Source organism: Hyperolius riggenbachi, chromosome 3, assembly GCF_040937935.1.
Source record: "Hyperolius riggenbachi isolate aHypRig1 chromosome 3, aHypRig1.pri, whole genome shotgun sequence".
Lineage (NCBI taxonomy): Eukaryota > Metazoa > Chordata > Amphibia > Anura > Hyperoliidae > Hyperolius > Hyperolius riggenbachi.
Window position 1 is genome coordinate 301,963,099 of NC_090648.1, and position 24,036 is coordinate 301,987,134.

Sequence of the window (24,036 nt, forward strand, 5' to 3'; positions counted from 1 at the left end):
CTGCCTGCTTGTCTTCTCTGGATAGCAGAGCTGGGACAGGTAGCAGAGGCATCCCTGTCCCCATTGGAAAAAGCTTAGACAAGCACCTTAGAAGTTACTTTCCATAGTAGTAGCAGTAGGGTATTGTACCATGTTGGCATCACTTTCCATAGTGATGCAGTTTTTGTTTTTACTGTATTTTTTATCTTGGTTGAATAGTTTGAAGAGGGTTGCAGAAGGCTCTTGATGTTGTTAGTGGACCCAAATATATGGGTCAAAGAATGTGATGATTTTTTATGGACACACTCATCTGAGTCCTCAATGGAAAATTCTGATTGCGTGCATTGTTCAAGACAACAGATTGCTTTGCTATTTACCCGATGACACCTGCTAATGTCAGAGTGGCAGTAAAGTCTACAACAGATCCTAAAATGGTACAGTGCATCCATATACGGTAATATGCACACAGCACCACTCAGCATAGGGCCTTATTCAACTAACCTTTTCTCCAGAGTTTTATCCAGGAGATAATTTTTCATCGTATCTAAAAATAACTTTTCAGCAGTTAGCAACTGAAAAAGTACTAAAAAGTAGGTAAACAAAGAAAAAAGTAATATCAAACTTATTCTGAGCATTTTTTTGCATGATGGGAGCTTTGTTGGTATTTTACTGCTAAAGTTTCAAAACCAATTGCTCCAAGGAAATGAGGTTCAATAATACAAGCACCACTATATTAGTCATAATCAAATCCTATATATTGTTACCGGTGCCTATTAGCACGTTCTGTGGGCCTAATCCATTGTATGCTGTTCCTACCTCTATTTGCACACTCTCAGTGTCATATTAACAGTCACTTTAATTGCACGGCTTCTCTTTTACTGTGTTTTTGTTTTTTTTTAATATATTTTTTTTTTATTATTTTTGAGTTATGTTCACTGTGGTTCTATTGGGCCATAGCACTCTTGCACTTTGATCTGCATGTATACAGGCACCTGTATACATTTAGTGTGGGTACAGCTATTGCCATTTACGTTATGCATTGATATACTGGTTGTCTTACCATATAGATACCAGATCGTTGCACATTATTTTCTTATTCGGAACCCAGGTTTCTATCTGAGAGTGGAGTCCGAATTGGAACCACCAGGATACACATTTTATCCAGGTCTCAGGTCATCATCATGGTATATTTAAGATATTGATATTATTATAATAAGCTGGAGAAGTGAAATATACATTTTAGGTGTTTTTACTATGATGTCAATTATGTCTAATAAAATGTGATTATTGATTGTGACTTATATAGTGGTGCTTGTATTATTGAGCCTCACTTCCTTGGAGCAGTTGGTTTTGTAATTACCTTTTGAGGTTTTACTTACACACTATTAAAGAGACTCCGTAACAAAAATTGCATCCTGTTTTTTATCATCCTACAAGTTCCAAAAGCTATTCTAATGTGTTCTGGCTTACTACAGCATTTTCTACTATCACAGTCTCTGTAATAAATCAACTTATCTCTCTCTCTCTCTTGTCAGACTTGTCAGCCTGTGTCTGGAAGGCTGCCAAGTTCTTCAGTGTTGTGATTCTGCTATGAACTCCCCCTTCCAGGCCCCTCTATGCACACTGCCTGTGTATTATTTAGATTAGGGCAGCTTCTCTCTTCTCTCTTATCTTTTACAAGCTGGATAAATCGTCCTCTGAGCTGGCTGGGCTTTCACATACTGAGGAATTACAGACAAGGGCAAAGCTGTTTGCAGGAAGAAAAGAGCAGCCTGAAACTTCAGTGCATGAGAGATGCAGGGGGAAAGAAACACACAAATGATCTCTTCAGATTCAAAAGGAAGGGTGTATACAGCCTGCTTGTGTATGGATGTATTTTCTATGTGTGGACATACTGTACATCAACCTACTTCCTGTTTTGGTGGCCATTGTGTTTGTTTATAAACAAACTTTTACTGTTTTAACCACTTTTAATGCGGCGGGGAGCGGCAAAATTGTGACAGAGGGTAATAGGAGATGTCCCCTAACGCACTGGTATGTTTACTTTTGTGCGATTTTAACAATACAGATTCTCTTTAAGGTGGTCATAGATCAAGCATCTTGGCAGCCAATTGACCATCTGATTTGATTATTATAATCGAATTGGATGAAAATCGGTGCTGCCAAGTGCATGCCCGACCCACAATGCGACCAATTTCGGGTCGAAAATTGGTCGCATTGTTGATCGTGCATGCTGCAAGATGCTGGGCTGACTTGCTTGATCGGATGCACAGCGGGAACAGCGTGCAATTTGGGGACAATCGATGAACGTAGCGAAACCCCCGGTGCTGTCCCCCTAATGATAAATGTCCCGCCTTGTGCCCCGTGCAAGCTATACATTACCTGTCCACGGCCTCTGCTTGTCCCTCCTCTACTTCCGGGATTCTTCCTCTGCATACACGAGCCCCCCACGCGTTTTCCTAGTAAGGGCACACGTGTGTGACGTCAGACAGCATCGGGGTGGCGAGGCTGTCAGATGCGGCCTCACAAGGCTCAATTTCAGCATGAAATTTATCGGGAATTGGCCTGTGGTGTATGGCCAGCTGACAGATCTCTTTCATATCAAATTCGATTAGACAAAAATTTCTCTCTTGGTTGAATCTGCTCATCATCTCTTGATGTATGGCTACCTTTACGGTTTCGGTGCAGATCACCCCTTCTATTTGATACTGGTAAAGCTTGAAAATATCTCCCTGGAGAAAACTCAGAAGAAAATATGATATGGACCATAGTGTGATTCCAGCATTAGTGTTCTGCATCAGGATTAGAGTAAATTCCCTAAAATGTTACTGACTTTTCTTACTATATGTTAATATGTATATATATATATATATATATATATATATATATGTGTAGTGGTTAGCGCTCTCGCCTTGCAGCGCTGGGTCCCTGGTTCGAATCCCTGCCAGGGCACTATCTGCAAAGAGTTTGTATGTTCTCTCCGTGTTTGTGTGGGTTTCCTCCGGGCACTCCGATTTCCTCCCACATTCCAAAAACATACGGATAAGTTAATTGGCTCCCCCTAAAAAAAAATTGGCCCTAGACTACAGTACTTACACTACATAATATAGACATATGGCAATGGTAGGGATTCGATTGTGAGCTCCTTTGAGGGACAGTTAGTGACAAGATATATATATATACACTGTACAGCGCTGCGTAATATGTCGGCGCTATATAAATACTAAATAATAATAATATATATATATATATATATATATATATATATATATATATATATATCTGTTGTCAATGATGTGTTCCAATTTATTTCATATTTACCCACACTACACTACTGGAAGTAAATACTGGTTCTGTTAATATTATACTGTTTATGGTGTAATGTGCTTGGGAGTATACCCGATATAAGTTAATGATTAAAGTATTGTATGTCTTCATTCCATGCCCACACAAATGTTTGTATGAGATGCACTTACAGCTGTCAGAGTTCAATTTACGAGTATGATTGTTGTATATTTTACCAATTGTTCACTGTCTGATTGCCATTCACACAGACAAAAGGTGTGTGTGTGCGTGCGTGCGTGCGTGTGCGTGTGTGTGTGTGTCTTCAGCTGCACTGGCTAATGGGTATTATCTGGATACCATTTCAACTGTTGTATAGATATAGCCAAATGTGGCATGTATAATTTGGACATCAGAAACATTTGGCAATTAAGTAGCTGAATACTGCACCGTGGTTATTACATAGCTGAGGTGCTTTACTTTGGCGCTTGTGTTTGATTATTGAATAGCTGAAGATGATAGGTCATACGTATGCGTTAGCGATAACCAAGTTCTTGTTGCGGCCAGTCTGCCACTTGCTCTGTCACTACTCCTCCAGGCCTTCCAAACATCCCGGATTTCCTGGGATTGTCCCAGATTGGGAGGTTCATCCTCACTTCTGGTGCCCAGGAGGAGGGGAAGGTAACTACCACCATGCATGTGGCGGTAGGCCCCAGAGAGTTACTTGCAGTGGAATCTTAAAGCCCCCTTTAACATTATGGGGGCTCCCAGATATCGGCACATCACAGGGGAAATGCAAATAGGGGTACATTTGTATCCCTTACCTATATATTTACTCACATAAATAGGTTAAAAAAAATGCACAATTCAGTTTTAACCTCCCTGGCGTTCTGATTATGCGCAGCTGCACGGCTGCATGGTTTTTTAAACCTAATTTTTTTTAATCATACAGCTAGCCTAGCGCTAGCTACATGATACCCCCCTCCCAGCCGAAACCCACCCACCCTTCCGATCGCCGCTGGCAATGATGGCCGTCAGGAAATCCCGTTCTGAACGGGATTTCCTGCAGGGCTTCCCCCGTCGCCATGGCGACGAACGGAATTACGTCATCGACGTAGTGATGTCATAGGGAGTCCCGATCCACCCCTCAGCGCTGCCTGGCACTGATTGGCCAGGCTGCGCACGGGGTCTCAGGGAGGGGGGGCCCTACTACGCGGCGGGTAGCGGCGCAGCGGCGGCGAGCTGCGGCAATCGGAGCAAACACGCAGCTAGCAAAGTGCTGGCTGCGTGTTTGACATTTTTTTTTATCAAAATCGGCCCAGCAGGGCCTGAGCGGTGCCCTCTAGTGTCTCTGGACGAGCTCAGCTCGTCCAGAACGCTAGGGAGGTTAAGGAATTTTTTTATGATTCTTGATTAATAATTAACACCTCACTGAATGACCCCATGTCAGTGACCTCCACACATTGATTGAAGAGCTTTCCAGTGATTGTCGGCACATAATTCTCACCCAGCGCACTATTTAGACAAACTCCCACACCAGGGAGTTTTTCAGTTATAGTAAGTACAGGGCTTGATATTAGGGCCTATTCCCACTAGCTCTGCATCAGTTTTTCCGGATCCAGATTTCTGGATGTAAGCCGAGAACTGGCTATCAGTTACACTGTATTATTTAGGCAGCAGCATCTGGCTATTAAATAGCCTAGTGTGAGTGCCCCAATGGTACATTATAGCTGTTAAAGAGAAACTCAGACCAATAATTGAACTTTATCCCAATCAGTAGCTGATACCCCCTTTTACATGAGAAATCTATTCCTTTTCACAAACAGAACATCAGGGGGCATTGTATGACTGATATTGTAGTGAAACCCCTCCCACAAGAAACTCTGAGGACTGTGGTACTCCTGGCAGTTTCCTGTCTGTGAACCTTGTTGCATTGTGAGAATCAGCTGTTTGCAGCTGTTTCCAACTGCCAAAAAAGCATGCAGCAGACACATCACCTGCCAACAGTAAAAATGTCACCATGTAATAAATGCCAGAATGTAAATCGGGATTTCAAAGATTTTACAATGGGCAAACACTGACTAAATCATTCATACATAATTATTTTAAAAATGAAGCACTTTTTTTATTACATTATTTTCAATGGAGTTCTTCTTTAAATGCCACTTGGCTATAGAATAGTCAAGTGCTGGTGCTCAAATCATATTTCTTGTCCTGCCAATTAAAAGAAATTATGTTGACGTTGACTCAGAGGTGCCACCAAAACACACGGCAAACAAATGAACTGCTATGTGATAAACTCTGTGTCTGAACTTCTTTTGTTTTGTTGTGTTTATTTAGCCATAATGTTATAATGTCTTTTTAAACCTTAGGTTTCTACAAAGAAGAGAGAAGTAGAACTGATATGGTTGGCTCAAGGAATCTGCTTTCAAATTTCTTTCTCTTAATAGCGTTATCGCACTCAGGTATGTCTGTTGATCTTTCCATAGGCCTGACAAATCACTACCAAGAGGGGTATGTTACAGCTGCTGCAGGCCTCTGGTGCCTGGTGTCCATGAGATCAAAGTCTAAATAAAGTTTTAGCTAAAAAAAATTCTATTTTGCATTTTGTATGTCTTACAGATGTTTATATCTGTCTGCATTATCATTGACAGATTATCCCTTATCCTAGTGACAAAAGGTGAAAAGAGACGCTGAGCGGATCGTTCAGAAACAGCCTTATCAGTCCACCGACAGCGCGTACACACGCTCTACTGTCAGCTGAGGGTCCAGCGGACTCGTCGTTGCCGCTGGTAATGCGTGTGTACGCACCTTAACGACAAAAACATTCTGTCACATTGTAACCCTCCAGCATGCCAAGAAACGTATATTTGCTATCATCTGTGCACCTACTAATTTGGCTTTTTTTTCCTGTGATAAGCAAAAGCAACGGGGCAGATTTGTAGAATAGAGCTGAGCTGCAGACTGGTATGCTGCAGGAAATTCCCCATTTAGATCAAATCTGAACTTTGCCATGAGGGCAAAGTGGGAAAAATGTGATTCATAGATTACATTTCACAAATTAAATTATTATGTATTGTATTTATAAAGTGCCAATAAATACATAGAATGGTACAACAAATACATACAATGGTACAATACATGTATCAGTGGTACAAAGGATGACAGACGTAACGTAACAAGGTTATACAATATAGGGCAAAGTTAAGCAAAGCAAGCAGGGTACAAGATACATGATCATGCTATTTTGGGCTGGTTAGGTAGGGGCACAATGATGGGGTCACACGATCATGCAGAATACACTAAGAAATGGAGAACCCTCCCAAAGGTTTTCAATCTAAGGGAATTTAAGAGAATATTTCAGTGTTATTGCACTAAGGTATATGTGAATCCAAATATACTAGATACATTTACAACTCTGAAAGGTAGTTTGTCTTTTTGTTACTAACAGTATTGTGCCCACCAGGCATGGCGGGGGTCATGAATGATGCTTACATTATGCAACCATATGCAGCCCCTATTCAAGTACAACCTCGCTTTATAACCCTTTTTCCACATTAAAGTGTACCTGTAGGAAAAAAGTGTCCAAAATAGACACTTACCTAAATACAGGGAAGCAGACAAGTCCGAGCAGCTCAGTGCTACTGCACAAGCGCTGCGTGAGGTTTCCTGCGACTGCACATAGCGGTCATGCCCACTCAGGCATGGGAGCACAGCTGTATACTTGGCAGGACAAAATATGTTGCCACAGGTGATACATTTCAGAATGTAAATCGGAGGAGGAAACATTATATAATGAGCAAACACTGACTAAATAATTTATAAAAGAATATTGTAAAAAAAAAAAAAAGAAATTGCATACATTGTTATTTTCACTACAGTTCCTTTTTAAACCCTGGCATAAGACTGAAAATTTACTGTCTTTCAGCTGACGCCATTGAATTAATCTCTGGCTTTGAAGGTGAAGATGTGATTCTACCTTGCTTCATCACATATAAGGAGAAGTTTTCATATGAAGCAGTAAACATTCATTGGACTTTTAAACCTGGAAACATTCGTGTATACCGTTACTTTAAGGGATCATTCCAAGAGACGTTTCAAGATGCGAGATATAGAGGACGCACAAAGATTTTCTATGAAGAGATTCCCGAAGGAAATTTGTCTCTGTTACTAAAGAATATACAAGTGTCTGATACTGGGAGATATGAATGTTTAGCTTTTATTACCAAGATGCAAATCACACATGTGGAGCTTGTTATAAAAGGTAAGTTAAAAACAAAACAAACTGAACAAAATGTTAAAACAAATGGCTGTTTACCGATGCATGGCCGTTTCTCAAAGTACACAGGTGAGAAATAAGAAAAATGTATTGGGAATCATTGTTATATTTATTGCGTAGCATCATGTTGGTATCTCATATTTAGGTGTTTTGCATTATAAGCAGTGAGATCTTGCTTAACTACAAAAAAACACACCTTCAATAAACATGGGTCTACTTGAAAAGGGCGCCTGGAAAAAAGGGCGCCTGGTGGAGCCCATATATGACAAATTCGGCTACAAAAAAAGGTGCCTGGTGTAGCCCATATACCAACTCCGGCTACAAAGGGTGCCTGGTGTAGCCCATATAACAACTCCGGCTACAAAGAGCGTCTGGTGTAGCCCATATATTCCAAACTCGGCTACAAAGGGTGTCTGGTGTAGCCCATATATGAAAATTCGGCTACAAAGGGCACCTAGTGTAGCCCATATATGCCAAATTTGGCTACAAAGGGTGCCTGGTGTAGCCCATATATGTCAAATTCGGCTACAAAGGGCACCTGTTGTAGCCCATATATGCTATATAGTTTTAGTTTATAAAAAGGATTCTGTTATAGGCAAAATTTGTTGGGCTATAAAAGGGCTCTAGATATAGCTGAGAAAAGTGATTACTATGACCTCCCTGGTGGTGCGTAACCTAACCCCTCCCTGGTGGTGTCTAACCCTAACCCCTCCCTGGTGGTGCCTAACCTTAACCCCTCCCTGGTGGTGCCTAACCCTAAGACAGCCCCTGGTGATTACTATGACCTAACTTCTCCATACTCCCACACAGAACCCTCCCCTAACCCTAACCCCGTTGGTGCCTAACCCTAAGACCCCCTGGTGGTGCCTAACCCTAAGACCCCCTGGTGGGGCCTAACCCTAAGACCGCCCAGGTGGTGCCTAACCCCAAGACTTCCCTGGTGGTGCCTAATCCTAAGACCCCCAGGTGGTGCCTAACCCTAAGACACCCGTGGTGGTGCCTAACCCTAAGACTCCCCAGGTGGTGCCTAACCCTAAGACCCCCCAGGTGGTGCCTAACCCTAAGACCCCCCAGGTGGTGCCTAACACTAAGACACCCCAGGTGGTGCCTAACCTTAAAGAGAATCTGTATTGTTAAAATCGCACAAAAGTAAACATACCAGTGCGTTAGGGGACATCTCCTATTACCCTCTGTCACAATTTCGCCTCTCCCCGCCGCATTAAAAGTGGTTAAAAACAATTTTAAAAAGTTTGTTTATAAACAAACAAAATGGCCACCAAAACAGGAAGTAGGTTGATGTACAGTATGTCCACACATAGAAAATACATTCATACACAAGCAGGCTGTATACACCCTTCCTTTTGAATCTCAAGAGATCATTTGTGTGTTTCTTTCCCCCTGCATCTCTCATGCACTGAAGTTTCAGGCTGCTCGTTTCTTCCTGCAAACAGCTTTGCCCTTGTCTGATTTTCCTCAGTATGTGAACGCCCAGCCAGCTCAGAGGACGATTTATCCAGCTTGTAAAAGATAAGAGAGAAGCTGCCCTAATCTAAATAATACACAGGCAGTGTGCATAGAGGGGCCTGGAAGGGGGAGTTCATAGCAGAACCACAACACTGAAGAACTTGGCAGCCTTCCAGACACAGGCCGACAAGTCTGACAGGGAAAAGATACATTGATTTATTACAGAGACTGTGATAGCAGAAAGTGCTGCAGTAAGCCAGAACACATTAGAATAGCTTTTGGAACTTGTAGGATGATAAAAAACAGGATGCAATTTTTGTTACGAAGACTCCCCAGGTGGTGCCTAACCTTAAGACCCCCCCAGGTGGTACCTAACCCTAAGACCCCCCGGGTGGTGCCTAACTCTAAGACTCCCCTGGTGGTGCCTAATCCTAAGACCCCCCCCCCCCCCCTCGAATCAAAAACCTTGTAGTCGAAAATCTTGGAGCTGAATAAAAAATATGGGCTACAAAGGGGTGTGCTACTGTAGCCGAAAACCTTGTAGCTGAAAAAATATGGGCTACAAAGGAGTGCCCTTCTGTAGCCGAAATCCTTGTAGCCGAAAAAATTATTGGCTACAAAGGGGCGCCCTACTGTAGCCGAAAACCTAAAATATGGACTACAAAGGGGTGACTGCTTGTAGCCTATATCAAAACTCGGGCGCCCTTTTCACCACCTTTTAGCCCATATTTCCAGAAATAACATTGATGTCTATAGAGGCGCCCTTTTCATACAGGCAGCTGAGGCGCCCTTTTTAACTGATCCCATGAATATTTATATGGTCCTCAGAGCTGATTTCCAGGAAACTGGTTTTAATTTAATATTGAATAGTATATAAAGGGGGTAGAAAATATTGTATGGGGGCAGGGGAAGGGTATTGCTGTCCTGTGTCCCCATTGCAATGTTTTACTATCTTTGGGAGCTCCATCAATCTTTGTGAATTTAATATGAAAACTATTAGTCCTGGTAAATGAACTAGGGAATGTAAAGGTGCCTACACATGCACAATTACTATGGCCTGCAGTTTTAGGGACTCGATTCCTTGGGTGACAGTTCGGGGCTGAGTGCTGTACAGACATGGAGGGGGGAGTAGGGACCACAGCACAGTGCACGATGGGGCTGGCAGATTGAATGGCTGAACAGTGGGCTCAGCCTACATTCTGCCTAGTTAATCCCACGGTCCAGATCTCTCGGCTGCGCGTTGGGCCGCCATACACGATAGGTCAGGCTTTTCCAACCTGTTGTCTTGGCCGAGAACCAAACTGGACATGAACAAGGCTTAAAGGAAGCCTGGGAGATCCTAAAGTCAAAAATTCTACAGAGGCTTCCCCTTTCATCATCCATCCCTCTATTCCAGTACTGGGACTCACCAATTTTCACATAGGTTGCCCACACTGCCCAGACGTAGAGGGCCCACACCTGCCTGTAACATGGAGCTTCCGCTCTGTGGCTCTGTAATGGTGCGCATGTGCGAACTGCCTGCTCCTGCACAAGGGGGGGGGGGGGCGAGTTCTATCGTCAGTGCCTTGAGCTTGTGGGGGTCTCTGAGCCAGAACGGTGAGTAGGAGGGAGATGGGGAAGCCTCTGGAGGATTCAGAGGCTTCCCTTTCCCAAGGTAAGTACCCAAATAGGGACTTTTGTTTCTTTGGGTTTAGCGTGGGTGTTTCTCGCTCTATAAAAAAAGTTTTATAGGATTGCTAGTGCTTTTTCATGGATAACTTCTGTCATGTCATCAGCTTACGGGCTGATTCACATTATGAGCTTTCTTCTAAGTGCCGGCAATTAGAAAAGTGATTTACAAAAAATGGCATCACTCAAGTGAGAGCACTCACATAGCATTACATTAGCAAAGTGCTTTTTAAATCATTCCCGCTTAGAATAGAGCTCATAGTTTGAAACAGCCCCCATACTTCACAGTTTGGTGACTCTCTAGCTATGGGGATACCAACTTATATGTTTGATGCACTGCCATCCTTAACAGGCATGGCAGAAAAAGAAAATAGTACACTATTTCAAGTCATAACCAGAACTTATGCAGTTATGCAATATAACTGCATAAGTTCTGGTTATGACTTGAAATAGTGTACTGTTTTCTTTTTCTTTTTGAAAACAAAATAAAAGTGATTGAAAACAAAAAATTGTTCTAGACCTAAACCGAAGGAGAAGATTTCAGCAGCTTCATATCCAAAATGCAGACATCTTGCTCACCTGTCATTACAGTAAACAGAAATGTTTTTATTTGCAGCATTTTAATGTGACCAGAAATTGCAGAGAAACATTTCATAATTACTACTTACTACTCTTTTATTTCAGATAAAACATATGGCTATACAAATGAAAGTTCAGTAATCAGTCTTTCAATGCCTGTGGTAATTTTCTGCCTCTTAGCGGGATTATGTGTTGTTCTCAGGCGGAGGAAGAAAAGCAGAGGAACAGCAGGTACATATACCAAATGAGGACAGTATTCTGCAGTCTTTAAAAGATAAAAGTAAAGCTCCCAAGCCTTGATTAGCAGCACAGTTGTAGTATTTATGTGCCTTTTTGGGCAAACTAAATCTGATACTTGATTCTGCTCATTATTAGCTTCTGCTCTGATTGGGTGTTGAGGAAAAATTGCTGTAACACACAACAGGAAAGGATATAAGTATTGTAGGTTAGACCAGTCTCCGACAACGTTGGCAAACGCTAGAGTAAACTGGCCTGAAGCCAGACATAGTGATGCTGGCAAAAGTAGGCATGAAGAAAATCAACAAACTGGAGCAAATTGGAGAAAGTCAATAGCAGGTCCATTTCAGCAAAGGAGTCAAGCTGGAGGTAAAAAAATAATATTTAACAAGCCAAGAACAATAACAAGCCGCCTGTCACTGGTAAGGCGCAGGTCATTACAACTGAAAATCACTGAGCACTCGATTATTTCCAAACATTGCTTATATAACCTTCATGGCACTCGGCATGCACAAGTGTACACATTTGCACAGAGATGGAAAGATTCATGCTCATATGCTGAAGCAAAGTCATTAGTGGATCTGCAACAATGCACTTATACATCAGCTTTAGATGCCCATATGACTTGTACCCCTTCCCTGAAAAAGAAAACCCGCTCCTACGGTGTGTCTGGACTGTAGCAGCACACAGGGAGATACTTCATGATGCAGCCACTCCCTTCTTTCAGCTCTCCACTGTGTTTGGCTATGTATGTGGGTTTCCTTGGCATGGTGAAAGTATCTCTTTACATCGGGATTCCAACGAAAATATATACATTTAGTAACAGGCATGGTATGGAGGTTTGTGTCGCAAATTCTTGTATTGTCAGGACAACATGTCCTGTAAATGGACAAGGGTGGGGCATTCAGTCCAAGAGGACACACATAAACCTCTCTATTGGTGACATGCAACAAAAAATGTAGTATCCAATGATGGATACTGTATTATGAATGTACCATCGTGTCATCACATGTCATTATGACTTTACCAATCCACATTGGTAATCCACAAAGTCCAAATCAAACCAATCTCAATCAATTACTGAAGTCTTTTAATTTATTACAGGACACGCTTTTTACAAATAATTTAAAAATTCCATGATATAGACATGAAACAGGCACAAGTTTTCAGGCTCCTCATCTTTTCTCTACTTGGCAGTTGTGAAAGAGTTAAGGTGCCCATACACTCGTCAGATTGGCAGCAGATAGATAAGAAATGCATCTGATGATCTATCTGATGCGTTTTTAGAACATTTTTTACCAGGATAGAATTCCAATAGATTTCAGTTTGAAATCTATTGGAATTCTATCTGATGGCATTTTTTTGCCATCAGATTTCCATTAAGGCCAATGCAAACTGATAAGCAATCTCATCAGATCGACCTAAATTTTCCATCCTGCCAGCTTGATGAAAATCCATCGAAATCGATTAAAATCGGCCATCGATCGGTCGATTGGCCAACCGATTTGCAAACGATCAATCGATCGATCGGTCGGCCAGAAAATCGGCTGAGTGTATGGGCCCCTTTAAGCTCAACACATCCTGCACATTCCGTGTCCTCACTCCACCTTCCTCCCTACAATTCACATCATTTGAGGCCCACACTATCCGCCTCTACAATCCCCTCCCAGCCATTGTTGCAGTCTTATACCGCCCTCCGGGCTCCACATGACAATTTCTCGACAACCTTGCCTCCTGGCTCCCACACATCCTCTCCTCTGACCTCCCCACCATCATCCTCGGGGATTTCAATATACCCATCACTGAACCCAAGAACTCTGTTGCGACCCGGCTACTCACCATAGCCAACTCACATGGCCTAGTACAACACACCAACGCCCCCACTCACACTGCACGTCACACTCTCGACCTTATATTCACTAAATCCACCACCATTGCAGACCTCGACATCGCACCATTTCCACCCTCAGACCATTACCTTCTCGCCTTCAACCTCCTCACGGAAGGCACCTCCAAACTACCCGCCCACCCACCTGGTCGATGGCAGCGAGACCTACGCAAGCTCAACCCTGGCGTCCTTGCTGACTCCCTCCATGGCCTATCCTCCACTCTCCCCACCCTAACCTGTCCTAATCTTGCTGCAGCTCAGTATCACCAAATTCTCTCATCAGCCCTAGAGAAAGCTGCTCCACCAATATTCCGCCGCAACCGACCCCCTAACCCCCAGCCCTGGTGCACTACCCATACTCGCAACCTCCAGAGGGAAACACGCGCCACTGAACGAAAATGGCGGAAAACTCGACTAAACCAGGATTTCCTACAGTACAAGACTAACCTGCAGCAGTTCCACACTGCCCTTGCTCATGCGAAGCAGGAATACTTTACCAAGCTCATCGGAGCACAAGCTTCCAATCCCCGGCGTCTTTTTAGCACCTTCAACTCCCTGCTTAAACCCACCCCCCCCCCCCCCCACCTTCTGTTTCCTCCCTCTCTGCCACAGATTTAGCCACCCACTTCACCAACAAAATAGTCTCCATCCGTCAGGAAATATCCAATCTTCAATCTTCACCTCCCACCTGCTCACAACCTACTCCTTCTCCACCCTATCCTCCCCTCACCTCCTTCACTCCTACTACCACTGAGGAGGTCAACCACCTACTGCAGACTTCCCATACCACTACCTCCCCCCTTGACCCTATCCCTTCTGATCTACTTCAGCCTCACTTCACGGATCTGGCCCCAGTCCTCACTACCATGTTTAACCTCTCCCTATCCACAGGCACCTTCCCCTCAGACTTCAAGCAGGCCACTGTACTGCCTCTGCTCAAGAAACCCTCCCTCGACCCCTCGCTACCCTCCAACTACCGCCCGATCTCCCTCCTCCCCTTCGCCTCAAAACTCCTTGAGCGTCTGGTTCACAAACACCTGACCCAGTACCTCAATGCCAACTCACTACTAGACCCACTGCAATCTGGATTTCGGCCTGCCCACTCAACCGAAACGGCTCTCACCAAAGTGGTCAATGACCTTGCCTTAGCTAAAGCTGAAGGTAAATACACCATTCTCCTCCTCCTTGACCTTTCAGCAGCTTTTGATACAGTAGATCATCCCCTACTCCTCCAGTCCCTCCAATCCATGGGCATTCACGATCTCGCCCTGACCTGGCTTTCATCCTACCTCTCCAACCGCTCCTTCACGACCTCCTTCAATGAGTCCTCGTCCACCCCCAACCACCTCTCAGTGGGAGTCCCCCAAGGCTCGGTCCTTGGCCCCCTACTGTTCTCCCTATACACATCCTCCATTGGCAAGGTTATCTCCTCCATGGGTTTTAACTATCATCTGTATGCAGATGACACACAGATCTACCTCCACACCCCTGACATATCCACCACTACCATGGACAAGGTCTCCTCCTGCCTATCTGCCATCTCCTCCTGGATGTCCGCTAGGTTCCTAAAACTAAATCTAGACAAAACGGAATTTATGATCTTCCCACCCCGGTCATCCCTGGACCTCCCAGATGTGCAGGTCACTGTTAACCACACTACTATTCACCCTACCTCTCAAGCCCGCTGTCTGGGTGTCACCCTGGACTCCGCACTCTCCTTCACTCCCCACATCCAAAACCTCACAAAGTCCTGCAACTTCCACCTTCGTAACATCTGTAAGATTCGCCCTTTCCTGACCCCTGCCACCACCAAACTCCTCATCCATTCCCTCATAATTTCCCGCCTCGACTACTGCAATGCCCTTCTGTCTGGACTCCCTAAGACCCGAATAGCCCCACTGCAGTCCATCATGAATGCAGCTGCCAGAATTATCCACTCCTCCCATCGCTCCACCAGGGCGGCTCCCCTCCGTGAATCCCTCCACTGGCTTCCTATCCAGTCCAGAATCAGATTCAAGATATTGTGTCTGACGTACAAATCCATCCACAAAACCTGTCCAACCTACATTTCTGATCTTACTCAGAGATACACACCAAGCCGCTCACTCCGCTCCTCCAATGAACTTCGCCTGACCGTCCCCCGCATCCCCCAGTCCCATGCACGCCTCCAAGACTTCTCAAGAGCCGCTCCGACACTATGGAACTCCCTACCTCCACCCATTAGGGCAGCCCCCTCCTTCAACACCTTCAAGAAGGCCCTCAAAACTCACCTTTTCACTCTTGCCTACCACCCCTCACAATTGCTCTAAACCCACAGCCGAACTCTGGTCCCCTACCTCTCGTGTCCCTACCTCTCCCTCTAGATTGTAAGCCTTTGGGCAGGGTCCTCACTCCTTTTGTGTCCTACCTGATCATGCACATCTATTACTGTGCACCCATGCTATGCATTTGAGTGAACCTAACTTGCCTAACTCCATGCTCCCATCCAGTGACTGACTAAGCATTACCTTGTACTCATACTGTGCTGTGTGATCTGGTTTTCTTGTATTCCTGTATTGTCATATTGCTGTTTGTCACCCCTAAATATTGTCTGTAACCTAAATTAATGTCCAGCGCTGCGTAATATGTTGGCGCTTTATAAATACAAAAAATAAATAAATAAATAAACACACACCAACCAATCTTGGTTGTACAGATTTACCAAATCTACTCTCACCTAAAGTATTATTAGGAACACCATACAAATACGGTGTTTGACCCCTGTTCACCTCCAGAACTGCCTTAATTCCACGTGGCATTGATTCAACAAGGTGCTGAAAGCATGCTTTAGAAATGTTGGCCCATATTGATAAGATGGCATCTTGCAGTTGATGCAGATTTGTGGGATGCACATCCAGGGCATGAAGCTCCCGTTCCATCACATCCCAAAGATGCTCTATTGTGTTAAGATCTGGTGACTGTGGGGGCCATTTTAGTACAGTGAACTCATTGTCATGTTCAAGAAACCAATTTGAAATGATTCAAACTTTGTGACATATAGCATTATCCTGCTGGAAGTAGCCATCAGAGGATGGGTACATGGTGGTCATTAAGGGATGGAAATGGTCAGAAACAATGCTCAGGTAGCCCATGGCATTTAAATGATGCCCAATTGGCACTAAGGGTCCAAAAGTGTGCCTAGAAAACATCCCCCACACCATTACACCATCACCACCAGCCTGCACAGTGGTAACAAGGCATGATGGATCCATGTTCTCATTCTGTTTATGCCAAATTCTGACTCTATTGAGACTCATCAGACCAGGCAACATTGAGCTCGTGCAAATTGTAGCCTCTTTTTCCTATTTGTAGTGGAGATGAGTGGTACCCGGTGGGGTCTTCTGCTGTTGTAGCCCATCCGCCTCAAGGTTGTGCATGTTGTGGCTTCACAAATGCTTTGCTGCATACCTCGGTTGTAACGAGTGGTTATTTCAGTCAACGTTGCTCTTCTATCAGTCGGCCCACTCTCCTCTGTCCTCTAGCATCAACAAGGCATTTTCGCCCACAGGACTGCCGCATACTGGATGTTTTTCCCTTTTCACACCATTCTTTGTAGACCCTAGAAATGGTTGTGCGTGAAAATCCCAGTAACTGAGCAGATTGTGAAATATTTAGTCCTCCCCGTCTGGCACCGACAACCATGCCACGCTCAAAATTGCTTAAATCACCTTTCTTTCCCATTCTGACATTCAGTTTGGACTTTAGGAGATTGTCTTGACCAGGACCAGACCCCTAAATGTATTGACGCAACTGCCATGCGATTGATTGATTGATTGATTGATTAGATAACTACATTAATGAGAAATTGAACAGGCGTTCCTAATAATCATTTAGGTGAGTGTATGTAGTATAAGGGCCAACAGATTGAAATTACCTTGAATGATTGATCGGATAAGATCTTATACTAAATGAAAGTGGTAAGATTGAACAACCAAGATTGTATGGTGTGTGTTGAGCCTAAGAGTCCCAAAACATTGTGCCAATTTTACCTCTGTATCAAGTGAATTTGAAATATTCATAAGACTGTTGCTTCAAAAAAACAACAACAGAAGGAAAAACTCTGCTAAATGGTCATGCTCCCATCTGGATTTTCTTGTTTGACAGCAAGCAGGCTGCAATGTTGAGCAGGGTAGATGATTGTACTGCAGGCTGGAACATTGAAATCGTTTGTTTATGTTCAAAATCAGCCAAAAACTCTTTTGGTGCATCAGTCTTTTGGATACCACTTGTGCCAGGAGCAGCTTGACTCTGCGCAAACAACAATGGTAACTGTTGGCAGAAGTCATTAAGAATAAATATACATGGGCGTAAAAAACAGAAGCCAAAGAGATGCTTCTTTATGGGGCACTATGTTTTGAAAACAGAGTGGGTTTGAATGGTATTTAATTTTAATTTCATTAGTGCCTTCATGTGGATAGCGTTTCATTTGAATTGAAATAACATTTGATTTGTGGGGGTGGAGTGCAGTGCAGCCACTGCCTAGACAAAGATATCAGGCAGATTGAAAATAAGGGATTATAAATCTCTTTTGGAGACCATAAAGCTGGTATAATAGTATATACCCACTGACATACAGATACAGTGGCTTGCAAAAGTATTCGGCCCCTTGAAGTTTTCCACATTTTGTCACATTACTGCCACAAACATGATTCAATTTTATTGGAATTCCACGTGAAAGACCAATACAAAGTGGTGTACACATGAGAAGTGAAACGAAAATCAGACATCGTTCCAAACATTTTTTACAAATCAATAACTGCAAAGTGGGGTGTGCGTAATTATTCGGCCCCCTGAGTCAATACTTTGTAGAACCACCTTTTGCTGCAATTACAGCTGCCAGTCTTTTAGGGTATGTCTCTACCAGCTTTGCACATCTAGAGACTGAAATCCTTGCTCTTTCTTCTTTGCAAAACAGCTCCCGCTCAGTCAGATTAGATGGACAGCGTTTGTGAACAGAAGTTTTCAGATCTTGCCACAGATTCTCGATTGGATTTAGATCTGGACTTTGACTGGGCCATTCTAACACATGGATATGTTTTGTTTTAAACCATTCCATTGTTGCCCTGGCTTTATGTTTAGAGTTGTTGTCCTGCTGGAAGGTGAACCTCCGCCCCAGTCTCAAGTCTTTTGTAGACTCTACGAGGTTTTCTTCCAAGATTGCCCTGTATTTGGCTCCATCCATCTTCCTATCAACTTTGACCAGCTTCCCTGTCCCTGCTGAAGAGAAGCACCCCCAGAACATGATGCTGCCACCACATTTGACAGTTGAGATGGTGTGTTCTGAGTGATGTGCAGTGTTAGTTTTCTGCCACACATAGCGTTTTGCATTTTGGCCAAAAAGTTCCATTTTGGTCTCATCCGACCAGAGCACCTTCTTCTACATGTTTGCTGTGTCCCCCACATGGCTTGTGTCAAACTGCAAACGGGACTTCTTATGATTTTCTGTTAACAATGGCTTTCTTCTTGTCACTCTTCCATAAGAGCCAACTTTGTGCAGTGCACAACTAATAGTTGTCCTATGGTGAGATTCCCCCACCTGAGCTGTAGATCTCTGCAGCTCGTCCAGAGTCACCTTGGGCCTCTTGACTGCATTTCTGATCAGCGCTCTCCTTGTTCGGCCTGTGAGTTTAGGTGGACGGCCTTGTCTTGGTAGGTTTACAGTTGTGCCATACACCTTCCATTTCTGAATAATCGCTTGAACAGTGCTCCGTGGGATGTTCAAAGCTTTGGAAATCTTTTTGTAGCCTAAGCCTGCTTTACATTTCTCAATAACTTTATCCCTGACCTGTCTGGTGTGTTCTTTTTTATGTATAATACAATGTATATTAAAATATTATTATTTTGTATTTTTGCAGGCATGTCACTGGTTCCAGAATCTACTAAAACGAAAAAGCCCCTATGAGTGACTATGGAGTAAAAGAACTAAGATAGTACACCATATGTATTTTATAAAGCTGCACAGGATGACTCCCTCTACCAATTACTCTATTGCATCATGGGGGTTACAACATGGAATGTACTGGTACTAAGCTGATGGTTTGAGTGCCAAAAGTATACAATACCTAAGAGTAACCAATCAGAAAGTCAGTTTCTTTGGCAAGGAGAGTGAAAAGTTTGGCGCAAGCTGGAATTTGTTCTGGATTAAAGTGGACCTGAACTCAGAGCGTCTCTCTGCTCTATAAGATAGGCAACACCATAATAACCTTTAAACAAGAAAAAATTCTTTGTTACAGCTGATACAAATCCTGCAAAAAATCTGTAGTGTGTTTACTTCCTGATTCATGGAAGCAGACATCTTGTTAACATCCTATGCTTTCAAATTGGCGTATCTGCTTATCTGCCATAGGCAGTCATGTGACACGGGAGAGATCAGATTTCAAATTGTGATTAGACACAAATGAGGTGTAATTAAACAGACTAAACTCTCTACATACAGAAAGAATTTGAGATAATTCAGGTTGGAGTGAGCTTGAGATGTCTCCCAGTGCATCACTGCTGAATATATGCAAATTAACCATTGTTGCCCTTGGTTGCCCAAAGGTTAATTTGCGTATATTCAGCAGTGATGCACTGGTAGACATCTCAAGCTCACTCCAACCTGAATTATCGCACATTCTTTCTGTTTTAAGAAAGCAAACTCTTGTTTTCCTTAGTTTTTTAGTAAGGGGGCTTTTAGGACAATTGTAGCCCCTCACACCCTCCAATGAGTTCTGGTTCACCATGAGCATGCTGGTTAGTCTGTCTCTACATACATACACTGTGCATTTCTCTGATTTCTTTCTGTCCTGTGCAAGAGTTCAGGTCCACTTTAAAGAGACTCCGTAACAAAAATTGCATCCTGTTTTTTATCATCCTACAAGTTCAAAAAGCTATTCTAATGTGTTCTGGCTTACTGCAGCACGTTCTACTATCACCATCTCTGTAATAAATCAACTTATCTCTCTCTTGTCAGACTTGTCAGCCTGTGTCTGGAAGGCTGCCAAGTTCTTCAGTGTTGTGGTTCTGCTATGAACGAGGAGTTCATAGTTCCAGGCCCCTCTGTGCACACTGCCTGTGTGTTATTTAGGATTAGAGCAGCTTCTCTCTTCTCTCTTATCTTTTACAAGCTGGATAAATCGTCCTCTGAGCTGGCTGGGCTTTCACATACTGAAGAATTACAGACAAGGGCAAAGCTGTTTGCAGGAAGAAACAAGCAGCCTGAAACTTCAGTGCATGAGAACAGGGGGAAAGAAACACACAAATGATCTCTTGAGATTCAAAAGGAAGGCTGTATACAGCCTGCTTGTGTATGGATGTATTTTCTATGTGTGGACATACTGTACATCAACCTACTTCCTGTTTTGGTGGCCATTTTGTTTGTTTATAAACAAACTTTTTAAAACTGTTTTTAACCACTTTTAATGCAGCGAGGAGCGGCTAAATTGTGTAAGAGGGTAATAGGAGATGTCCCCTAACGCACTGGTATGTTTACTTTTGTGCGATTTTAACAATACAGATTCTCTTTAATATGGATCTACATTAAAGAGACTCTGTAACAAAATTTTCAGCCATAGTTCTTCTATCCTTTAAGTTCCTTTGCCTGTTCTAATGTGCTCTGGTTTACTGCAGCCTTTCCTAATTGCACTGTCTCTGTAATAAATCTTATCTCCATTACTCTGTCGTGTCTGGCGGGCTAAGGCTTGAATGTGTGGAATGTGCAGGGCTGCTTGTGATTGGATAGAAGCGATACACACCCTCTGCAGGCCCCCTGCACACTCTGTATGACTCACACACTCTGCTTATGTGAGTCTATCACATGCTGGTTAGTTTGTTTGTAAACACTGCCTAAAACTGTTAATTACAAGCCAGGATTGCAGCAGAGAGTGACAGAAACAGCACAGAGGGGCCCAGGAGAACATAATGAATAGAATGGTATGCTTTTTGCTGTAAAAAATTTAGAGTACAGATTCTCTTTAAAGGGACACTTAAGTCAAACAAAAAAAAAGAGTTTTACTCACCTAGGGCTTCCAATAGCCCCCTGCAGCTCTCCGGTGCCCTCGTCATCTCCCTCCGATCCTCCTGGCCCCGCCGGCAGCCACTTCCTGTTTCGGTGACAGGAGCTGACAGGCTGGGGACGCGAGTGATTCTTCGCGTTCCCAGACACATTAGCACCCTCTATGCTGCTATATGGTATATGATATATGCTATAGCAGCATAGATGGCGCTATTGTGGCCAGGAACGTGAAGAAACATTCGCGTCCCCAGCCTGTCAGCTCCTGTCACCGAAACAGGAAGTGGCTGCCGGCGGGGCCAGGAGGATCGGAGGGAGACGGCGAGGGCACCGGACAGCTGCAGGGGGCTATTGGAAGCCCCAGGTGAGTAAAACTAATTTTTTTTGTTTGACTTAAGTGTCCCTTTAAGTGCACGGAAGAAATGACTCCATTTTAGTTGATCTTTGGTAAAAGAACTGCACTAAAGGTGCATCCAGACGTGTGCACAGAAGTAAAATTGGGCATACTTCCCCATGACTCCATGTTTTATGGTATATTATATTGTAGACTTCTTTCTTCCTTCTCCCCCTTCGAAAAGAGAAAACACTCTAAAATTGTCATACAGGTAGAGATAATAGTACCTATTCAATTAACTTCTCTCCTGAGATTTCTACAAGGAGATCATTTTTGATCTTCTCTACGGAATAATTTGTCAGCACCAATCAGTTGTATTAATACTAAAAGGGGGTAAAAGAATTACCAACTATTTTCCTGCTCTTTGGGGGGCTTAAAAAATAATTTGTTATTGTATTATAAAAACTTCTCCTGTGAGGCAACTCAAGTGAAAAGTTAATTGAATAATCGCCCACATGTTACATTTGATTAAAAAAAACTGCAATTCTGAAATGTCCCATTTGATATGGATTTAAAACATTTTTCGATTTTCTCTGTTTATTGTGTGTGAGAGGGCTGGTGCACACCTAGAGCGTTTCTGAGCGCTTTTTTAAAATGCCAACGCTTTCAAAAGCGCTTGGCTAATGTTTCTCTATGGGATCGGTCACACCAGAGCAATGTGATCCAAAAATCACTAGGTATAGATAGACAATCGCTACGCACATGCTTAGGATAGCTTAAAAAATCACTTCTAAAAGCTCTGAGCGTTTGTGATTACGCTAGTGCTTTTAGATGTGCACCGGCCCTTACTTAGTTAAAATAACTTTAATAATGTTTTACTTAGACCAGTATAAAATAATACATAGTAATGTGTGCACTGAATGTCATACACAAAATGTTCCAAAAATGTGAAATCGCAATAAAATAGCCATTATAACAGATAAAATGTTGGCCTTGTCATGCCTGTTACAAAAGGGATTTGAAAGCTGAGTGCAGATTTCATTTCCATTGCTATATTAAATGCCAAAACTTTAATTCCATACTTCTGGCACTCTACAGGGACACCAACTGTGACAGAATAGATATCTAAATTGTCTTTTTTCCCTCTGGATAGAAGACTGTTTTTTAAGATGACATAACAGACTTTGACAAATACAAGTAGATGTGGATTGATTTACTAAAGTATATACAAATATGCTCTAAAAATGTACATATTGTATAAGAATATGGTTGTCAGTTGGGTGTTGTTAGAAGTTAAAGTGCCCCTGTAGTGATTCCATGCAAATATTCACAATTATATCCTAGTACATAAGCACGTATGTTGTTTCATAGCCAGAACCTCTTTTCGGTTAACTTTATGAATACCCTGAAGTTTAACCCTCAACCCTGAAGTACAAATTGACTATTGAGTAGTGGAGTCACAGTTGAACTCGCTTGTGATCCTGCTTCCTACAGATGACTCATGCTGTCTTGGTGGAGAACAGACAGCATGATACATCAGAAGAGAAGGGTGACGAGTGGTCACATGGGTGTCAGCAATAGGCTTGGGTGACCAGCAGGATTTTCTTTCATTGCTGGATAAAATAATAAAATGTATAGGGTAAAAAACCGCATCTGTGCTTTCATTGAATATTATTTTTGTTCCTGGACATAAAAGTGGTTTCATATGTATGCACTGCAGAACCTAACTAATTATCTCCTACTTCATTGTTTCATTGAAATATTATGAACTGATTAGCTGGGAAAAAATAGAATTCCACACCTAATAACTTTTGAAGGATTGTCATTTCTTGAAAATGTATAGTTTTTACCTGTTGTACCCCATAGCTCCCAACTGTCCCTCTTTTGGAGGGACAGTCCCTCTTTGGGAACCAAATCCCACTCATTTGCCCCTCTTTCAGGACTGACATATAGATCTGTATAAATATATGTATTTTTTATTTTTTCTACTCTAAACTTTATTCCCGTCCTTTAAATTGATATATTTCTTATTTTCCAATGTTAATATGAAGGGAAATAAACCAGAATAGAAAGGACCAGTGTGGTTTGAATTATAAAACAACATATTTTTCTTATGGAATCTTTATGGTATGTGTGACTAGGGGTGTGACATGGGCATTATTAGGGGTGTGGCAAGGGCATGGCTTAAGTGTCCCTCTTTATTATCTCAAAAAGTTAGAAGGTACCCCATTACCCCATCTAATTGAATGACAGGAAGTTCTCATTTTTGTTGAGAATAGATGCGATTCCTTCAGTTC

General features: G+C 42.8%; 1 protein-coding gene across 2 annotated transcripts in view; it reads left to right on the top strand.

Moving 5' to 3' along the window:
* The window catches only part of LOC137563736 (mitochondrial inner membrane protease ATP23 homolog), an 82,913-nt gene extending 63,054 nt beyond the window's left edge, over window positions 1-19,859 (top strand). For both annotated transcript variants that reach the window (XM_068276604.1, XM_068276605.1), the window contains 4 exons: window positions 5,634-5,726; window positions 7,190-7,525; window positions 11,357-11,482; window positions 19,271-19,859. In XM_068276604.1, coding sequence (XP_068132705.1) covers window positions 5,634-5,726; window positions 7,190-7,525; window positions 11,357-11,482; window positions 19,271-19,317 — 602 coding nt within the window. In that variant the 3' untranslated portion in view covers window positions 19,318-19,859. The remainder of the gene's footprint in view (window positions 1-5,633; window positions 5,727-7,189; window positions 7,526-11,356; window positions 11,483-19,270) is intronic.
* Window positions 19,860-24,036: the final 4,177 nt, after the last annotated feature.